This window comes from Perca flavescens, chromosome 4 (assembly GCF_004354835.1).
Source record: "Perca flavescens isolate YP-PL-M2 chromosome 4, PFLA_1.0, whole genome shotgun sequence".
Taxonomy (NCBI): domain Eukaryota; kingdom Metazoa; phylum Chordata; class Actinopteri; order Perciformes; family Percidae; genus Perca; species Perca flavescens.
This window is the reverse complement of record NC_041334.1, coordinates 20688590-20697883: the sequence shown is the minus strand read 5'-3', so window position 1 is coordinate 20697883 and position 9294 is coordinate 20688590. Positions and strand designations below refer to the sequence as shown.

Genomic DNA, 9294 nt, shown 5'->3' with positions numbered 1-9294 from the left:
AAAACGCACGGTTTAAGTTGAGGTTGGGGTTCATTCACACTAGATCAGTCGGTCCGGCGGTGGAAATATCACTTAAATGGCCTATTTGTGTGATGTCCTGTTGTGTTCCTTAACCCCCCAATATAGCACAGTTATTATTTCACAATGATTGTTTTCCATCAGATCTTTTATAGATCGCTCAACATTTTTAAAAACTTGTAGCCAGTTATCGAACAATTAACAAGTTATAGCCATAGGGTTAAGGGCATAAACAAAACGCCAAGAGACTAAGGACCAGGGCTGAAGCAAAGATATTTAGAAATACCATGAAATCTAACATAGGCTATCTCTTTTTCATTATTTCGAAATGTAACTGTTCAGTTATATTTTGTGTAAATTTTATTCACCAGGATGAATGTCTTCATGCTGTTTCAAAGCCATCTCCACAATAGAATAAAATTCTGTATTCTGACGTATGTCCGTCCCATTCTTGTGAACGTGAATTGCTTCAAAGTCTTGTGTCAGGACAGACATGGATGTAAACTGCAGCTTGAATGGTTGGCGGAGACAGTTTCACTCTGTTATTATATTGATCACACACAGGCCCGAAATACACACTCATGCAAACAGGACTACATGCATTAAATGGTGAGATGTCAGAGCAAGGGGGCTTATTCCCATGGAAGCGCACCAAGCAGTTGGGGGTTTAGTGCCTTGCTCCGGGGCACCTCAGCAGTGCCCAGGAGGAGAACTGGCCCCCAGTCCACACTCTTTATTGGTCCAGACGGGGACAAGCTAAGTGCTTTTACCACATTGAATTGTTTTACAAATGGATTTTGTTGTTCAACTGGGCATTAAGCCCTTTTCAGATTTCCATTTACCTTCCCACGTTTTTTATTACCGTTCATGTTGGCTTTGGCAAATCTGCACATGCAAGCTGTATTTGTACAACTAACAGAGTGCTTAGCTTCCTTTCCTATGCCTCATTGCCTAATAAAGTAGCTATGCCTAATTTTGAATGGAAGGGTATGTGAATACTATCCCTTAAATTACAGATATAGTCATAACAAGGAGCATTATTAAAAACAAAAGTGATCATTTGAGTGCTAGACCCTCTCTGTTACCAGTAATAAACTCTTAAGGATTATAGTGAGGCCAGACAGCAGTTAGAATTTATTGTGACAAGTGTCCAAATTGATGATGACATGAGAGCATTCTGGGAAAGAAACCTTTGTAGAAGATAAGCAACATTTATTGTATCTACTAGCATAACTTGATAGCTTTTTTATGATTTTTTTTTAAAAAGAACATGTGAAACATTGTTTTTCCTGAATACCAGCCTAACACTGGCTCCATCTTGTTGACAGAGATGTAATGTAGAGATGACAAAGTGCAATCACACTTTTTCCAGCCTAATTTCACCCCCCTCTGATTTGTTTGATTTGGCTAAGTAGTGACTCACAACCTGTCTGTGTTCACTGGATACAGGAAACATTAAGTGTTGTTGGAGTCATGGTAGGTTAACGTATTACACCCCTGTTTCAGACAGTATAATTCATAAATTAAAGTGTGATATACAGTAATAGACCTCTGACATGAGAAACTGTTTTTAAAAATCTGAAAACATTGTTTTATTTGATGTTATGGGAGTGGTGACATGTTAATTGTAATGTCATTTCACTTTGGATTACAGGCATAACCTTTTCTAATGGCAGACTTAATTGTGCTGTAATGTGTCTCAAAAGCCTGATGGATGCACTTACTATGTTTTTTCCCAAAATGTAGTCAATACAAATTCAGTACATGGGCCTCAAATTTATGTTTGTTTTTCCACAGCATTGTGAAATAATATTTGGTGCCATTTGGCTAATGACACGAAAAGAGCTTCTACATCATATGATGAAATAGATGAGTGTAAGAGCTTAGCATTCAGTTTGTAAAGGGCAGTTTTGTTAGAAGAAAAACTAAATCCATCTGTAGTTTGACAGAAGGAGTTAAGTGTTTGCTGTTCAGACACATTACTGTTTTGGTTGACAGTGTGAAAATGTGTAATTTACACATAAAGCTAATGTTTAGCAAGTGAGTATATACAGTATCTCCAAAACAAGAAAAACAAGACCAGAACATTTCTACATATTATTATTATTATTATTATTATTATTATTAAGACGGTGATTTAAAAACAGAATGAAGTCACTCAAAGCTTGCATGTTATGAAAAAAAGTAACAACTGAACAGATCCCAAATCAGCCCTCCCTTGGGTAACGGCTCAGCAGGAACTTGGCAAGATTTGCATTTTTTTTCCTGGACTGACAGTAGAAAGAACAACTAATGTCTCATTTCCCATTGTGAGAAAACAATAGGACAAATGCATGTTTGTAAAATGTTAACTATTTTGTACAGTATCATGTTACATCCCCGTTTTTTTACATTGATAGTGCAAAAGAATAAATAAAAGGACTTTCTTTTAAACACATTTTGGACATAGTTTTTCTCCACTCTGGATCAGAGGCAATACAATACATTCATGTTCCTGTTTACTTAGGGTAAGAGATCAAATTCCTTTTAGTTTAAAGGTCTCTGGTCTTAGACAGACTTTATTATCATTAGCACAAAGACAAAATAAATAACATTAAAGTCAAACATATCCTCAACTGTTGCCATGAGTCTGAATCGGAGGGCAGTAAGTTATAAAAATAAGATTTAGAACAAAATAACTGACACTCAAAGTACATTTACAGTTTTATCTACACTTAAAAAGCTCACCCAAGGATGTTTAAGACATTTAATTGATGCAACAGATATCTGCATATCAGCAACATTTAGACACCTATGATTTTATTCTTTGCTCTGCCCGTCACTGTATGTCACAAAGGAATGTTGAGAATATTTTTGAAGACTCGTTTGAAGTTTCCGTTGCAGAGCGGGTATATAAAAGGGTTGAGAGTGGAGTTCATGTAACCTAGCCATATGGTGAACATGTGCAGGTCATGGTGCACACACTCTCTGCAGAACGCCATGACCATGAAAGCTATAAAGTATGGTATCCAACACAACAAGAAAGCAGCAATTATAAAGCCCAACTGCTTGGCAGCCTTGTGCTCTTTATGGATCCTCAGGCTTTGGATACGCTGACGTGATTGGTCAATAAACCTTTGCCATGTCTTTCTTAGAGTCACTGCATTAGCTGGGTCCAATTTGGCATCTTGGACCCCTTCTTCGTTCCAGGGCAGAGCGTGACTGGGGTCAAAGTTGTAGAGCAAAGAGGTGTATCTCTGCACGTCTGACACCTGACTGACATCACAGACACCGCTCACTGAATTTGGCACTGTGACGTGACATTCATTTATAGACGCTTGAAGTTTGTTCTCATTACTACCATCTGAGCAAATCATGTCCTGTGGCACCGAAGATTGACTGAGGGGAATCGCAATGTCTGACTGCTTCTCCTCAGGAGACAACGAGCACCTTTTGGCCTTTTGTGCTATTCGGAGTCGTTTTGTTGTCATGGCAAGCAATGACGTCTTCTTGCACTTTACACCAATTTTTCTGTGAGATCTGGATGAAGCAGTTTTTGTTTTATCAGGTTCCTCAAGGGAATATGGCTGAGCTAGAGTGTTATGGTCCAACAAGTGTTGTTTTTTAGAGAGTTTCATTGTAACATCAGCCTCACTCTTGGGTGATTTGGAGTCATATTTCACGGGCGATTGGGCATTTTGCCCATTCTCATTTTCCCCAAATGAGTCGGTCGGATGAATGATCCTCTCTCTGTCCCTGAGATGTTGCCTTACTGCCAAGTAGATGTGCGTGTAAAACCACAGCATTAATATTGAGGGTACATAGAAGTTGAAGATGGCAGTAATGACCTTGAACCATGTGACAAAGCGGAAATCTGTGTCACACTTGTTCTCCTTCTCAGGTTTAAGGTCTACATGAGTGAAAGACCTCCATCCTAAAATTGGAATAATCCACATCATCGACAGCAGCCAGGCTCCAGAAATCATCACACTGGCTTTTCCCCTCGTTCGATATTTCAGGTACTTAAGCGGCTGTCTGACAGAGCGGTACCGATCCAAACACAGGATAAACAAGCTGAAAATTGAGGCTGTGCTAGCCACGTAGTCCATAATAAGCCAGAATTGGCAGACAGCCCGTCCCAGCTTCCATTCATCCTCCAACAAATACACCAGGTTTAGAGGCATAACTGTGGTCCCCACGATCAGATCTGCCACAGACAGACTGACAATGTAGAGGTTCCCGACAGTGTGGAGGCTCTTCTCTCTCTTCACGGCGTAGAGGACGAGCAAGTTCATCATGATCGTGAGGAGGGAAAGAAGTCCGAGACAGACCCCCAGCAGGGCGTTGTGGAGGGGGCCATGGAGGGTTTGATTGCTCCTCAGTGAGTCAGCATCGAGGAGGCCACTCCAGCTGTTGTTGCGGTTATTGACATGGCTGTTGGTGTTGAGGTGAAGAGGGTCTGTGGAAGGTGACAGAGCAGTTTCCATCATAGTAGGTGAGATGGTCACCTCTAGATCCAGTCATATCATGGACAATAATTGTGGGATAGTGTGTTTTAAACTGTCGGCCATAACATGTATGGAACAAGTTTTAATGAGGTGATGAAGGTGTATTTACGCAGTTTGAATCCAACACTTACAGCATAACGACCAGTGCACCTTTATGTAAAAAAGGTAAAGTAAATTTAAGATGTTAATCAGTGTTGTCTTGATCTGTAGTCCATTTGTTATATAAATCCAAACTGTTAATACCTGGAAAACACAAAGAAAAAACATTAAAACGTGTCACAGAGTTTAAATTAAAGTCCCTCTTCACTCATAAATGTGTTTCACTTTTTGTTACTTCACGTTAAAGTCTGACCACTGTGCACAATGATGAATGTGCAGAGTCTGACACTTGATTAATCTCCTGAAGCAGGAAAGTTTCTCTGTCCTCACCTTTAAATCTGAGTTTGAGTATAAGACATGCACATGTGAGCATGTCTTATCCTGAAAAACTCAACAATATGCAGACCAGATGCAGACAGACACAAGTACCTATATAAAGACACTTAAATACAGCTTGACACTTCCTGTAATCTTTTTACTTTTTTTGTTCGGATGTACAGTATTAGTTGGCTAAAAGCTCTCTTGCTCTTTCACTTTTGCTGTCCAGATGGCTTTCTTTAACACTCACTCAAAGGGGAGGGTGGCAAATCACATCAACGACAGCAGAAATCTGCGAAGCACAGCAATGTCTCATATTAAAACATATCGATTTTAAAAGAGTAGACTGAACTAATCCTGTTGCCATGGAAGCAGGGTGGGTGTATTTGTACATTGCTTGTGCAGACTTGTCTCTGTGATAAATCCGTAAATTTGAATACCTCATATGGCCTTTTTAGGACCCTCGGACTCATACCTACGTAGATTTTCTTTTATTATCCAGTGTTATTTTGCCAATAAGACCATCACATCCCACTCATGTTGAATCATTCCTCACAACAAGGAAAACTCATGTCTTGGTATACAGCAAAGGCTAACCTGCTAAAAGATTAAATAAACGAATACAAAATGTAAAACTTTATAGAGAAGAATAAGAACATGTGAGATTTGTCATCAATAAGAAAACCTACTTAAGTAAGTAAGTAGTAAGATTATTTCTAGAGCACATTTAAACACAGCTTAAGCTGACCAAAGTGCTGTACAAAAAGCACTAAGGTGCTGGATAAAAGCACTTCATTACTTAAATTTAAACCTAATCTGAATCATAATCCTTCAAGATATAGAGAGGGAGGAAGGAAACCTGTGTTGCCTAAGCAGAAATCATGTTGAAACATACATTTTCATTCCCATTCCCAACTATTTTCTATCCTATTATTATTATTATTATTATTATTATAGGATATTATTATATATATATATATATATATATATATATATATATATATTTTTTTTTGTTTTTGTCTGTATCTCTGTATATCTGTGCTGGCTTACCCATAGATGACACACTCAGGAGGAGGAGGAAGAAGAAGATAAAACACCAAGCTCACAAATGTGTAGTGATGAGGGGGGGGGCAGAATGTTTTTTAGCAGAGCATCCTTGGAAAATGAGTCATTCTAACTGTCACTGTGGTAGTCATATTGAATTGGTGCAATGTTGGAAGAATAAAGATTTCTTTGCTCTCATCAGCCCCCCTGTTTACATCTCTTTGCCTCCACTAATGGAATAATTAAATAAATAACTAAGCCAAGCAGACTGAAAGTATTGGAAGCAGTTTATAAACTTTGGCACTGCCACGTGGATGCTGGTGGATGTTAAGTCTACATTGGCTTCCAGCTTCATCGTTAAGTTAAGTGCAGACACTGACTGATAGGAGCATTCCAACAGTTCCAACAGCTTCAAATTGGTGATGAAGTCGTTTTTATGCAATACTTTACAATTTGCAATTGCGGGATAATATAATGGGCACACTAAAACATTCATGCACAGTTACATCTACAATCAACACTTAAATCAGCTATGTCAGTAACCCTGCAACACCAAAACATCCACTTGCTCCCATTATAAACTATGTGTACATGTTACATTGCACCGGTAACATGCATATCATCATGCATTGTCACTGTCAGTATAGATCCTGCAGTATAGACATGTATATTCACATACTGTACATACTTAGTCCATGTAGGCCTATATCATTCAGTATTCATTTCTTTGCACTATTTGTGTAGTTTACCACCTAGGCTACAGAAACACTTGACTTGTACAGAACAGACTTGTTTGTTATTGGTCATTGGTGCTTTATATATTTATATACACATAGGCCTACTTATTTTTCACATACTTGTGTAGGCCACATATTAGTCATGTACGTCTATTTCTTACCTTTATTTGCTCAGCGCTGCGGTCCTTGTTCTTAGCTATTGTGTCTATGTATGTGTACATTAGGCTACTTACTATAACAATAAAGCTGGTTCTGATTCTGATCTGTGCTTATTTAAAGCCTCACATACAGCCACTCTCCTAGATGAATTATTATTAGCTTCCATGAATCTCTTTGGCTTTATGTGAATCTAGGCTGAAATGTGTGAATGTAAACTTTTTTTCTCTCTCGCTGTGTTCATATCCTCCGTGTTTACACAATAACTGCCTCCGTAACACAAATATTTGGGAATCATATTACTCACCGAATTCGCAAAGAATAACAAGATAAAGAGGGATGAATGTCAGAAAAAAACACGGAACTGCTGCGTGTTTTCGGCATTTGAGCAGCACTTCTTATCGTACCAGAAAAGGACAGGATATTTATCCAACGCTAATTGTTCAATATGATTATCAGTAATGACCACTGTCTCTCTGATTTCATTACAAAAGAGCGGTAACACAGATTCATCCTTTGCCCTCCTTAAACCTGGAGCATTTCTATATGTGAATCGTGCGAAATAGCCTACAAGTCCGTGCGCAAAGAACCACCTGTTGAGCTGCTGCGTGAAAACTTTTAGGCTTTCAACACAATAGTCGAATTGAATAGCTTTTGTCAAAGTAGCCTTTTTTTTTTACTTACAAATGATGAATTTCCACGAAAGTCCGTTTAATTCCAGCTTCTATTCCGGGTGAAAATCAGAAGGGAGTGAAGGACAGAGGTTGGAATTGCAACAGAAAAAACCTGCCCCCCTCCCTCCCTCTCTCTCTCTCTCTCTCTATCTATCTCTCTCTCTCTCTCTCTCTCTCTCTCTCTCTCTCTCTCTCTCTCTCTCTCTCTCTCTCTCTCTCTATCTATCTATCTATCTATCTCTATGTCTCTCTATCTCTCCATCCTTCCCCTCTGAACTGAGTTGCAACTGAATACAGACTGGAGTTGACATGATATCCCGCTGAACAATTTTAGCCATAAAACCGACCTTGTTACTGGAATGGGTTTTTGCCTGATGGAGTGGTATATATGATATTGGTGTATGATTCACTACAGTCACACGCAGACTGTGAGCAGTGGGATGTAACTTCCTCCACGTCATGAACCCTGTGGAATCTGGACATTACTGTAATAGGGGAAAAACAATTGGATATAAATGCGGATTTTGGATATAGTAAATGTTTGAATTCTGTTATACAACTTCAATCTTCTAACTTTCCATTCTATGGAATCCTGTATTAGAGAGAGGTGAGGGTGGGAGTTGTGTGGATTATTAGTGGGCTAGGGACGACTACAGTAGCAACAAGGGGCCATAGTTAAATCATTAATTCCTCCAATCACAAGCAACACACATGCTAGAATGATGAAAACTCAGCATTGTGCCAAACAGTGGCAGTTTTCTAACACTGCTGTTAGTGTCATCAAGTTCACTCAGCAAGCCTAATATTAAAGCATAAAGTCAATTTGCTGGCCCGCGTTCAGTCTTTGCATAATATTTCACCTGAAGAGCCAACCTTTCCATCTTTACAGTATGGCTCAACAGCTGTCTTATGTCCACCCACACCAAGTGTGTCTCACCATCTCCAGTGTGTGGATTTCATACATAAGGATGACTTGTTTGTCTTGGGTGTATCCCACTAGTCTGATGTGAACTTAAGTCATAGCTCAACCTTTCTTTTTATTTTTTAAGTATATTTTGTAAGATACGAATCAGATGCATTTCTTCTGGAAGTATCCAGTAACCTACAAGAAATAATCCTCTCTAAAAAATATAAAATGTCCATGTGTTAAACTAGTATAGAGAAAAAAGTTGTCCTACAACTGTCTGTCGCTGATCCAGACACTGATAGTCATATTTATTTATAGCCCAGGGTTTCTCTTACCATCTCTTTTTATATATAAGAAGCTCATGATTTCAGCTGTTACTCAACATGTTCACAGTCAACATTGTACTGAGCAGATGATTAAACAGTTAGTCTCACATTGCCAGACCTATAAAAACTACAAACTACAACACCGAAAAGAGATACAACAACGATATTTATTAGCACAACTTTCATGCATTTCTTTCACATCTACTGCAGTCAGCTTCACTGTGTTCACTCGGAAGGAATCACATCACATGGGTAGGCACTTTTAATGACATTTCGAACACGTTAAGAGGCTAAAAGCACGTTTAAAATTTGCCCTGATTCAGTCTCCTGGGTGCAAACTGTAGCAGGATGATAACACAGTGTAGGCAGCACTGATTGTTTTCATTTTTCTCGCTACTGACAGCACTCCACATTTACAAACAACAAAGCCACGTGTTGAAATCGACCGGAATTCTCCTTTAATGGCAAATTTACCATCTGGCCAGGAGACAACTGTCGACAATGAGCCTTTTGGCTAACACTGGCTCA

At 38.9% G+C, this 9294-nt stretch overlaps 1 protein-coding gene across 1 annotated transcript; it reads right to left on the bottom strand.

The window, feature by feature from the left end:
* Positions 1-2188: 2188 nt before the first annotated feature.
* On the bottom strand, positions 2189-7627 carry hrh1 (histamine receptor H1). The gene is made up of 2 exons (XM_028576256.1): positions 7544-7627; positions 2189-4748 (listed from the first exon to the last, which is right to left on the bottom strand). Exon 2 carries the CDS (start codon positions 4485-4487, stop codon positions 2847-2849), a length of 1641 nt encoding a protein of 546 aa, XP_028432057.1. The 5' UTR covers positions 4488-4748; positions 7544-7627; the 3' UTR covers positions 2189-2846.
* Between the last annotated feature and the right edge of the window lie 1667 nt (positions 7628-9294).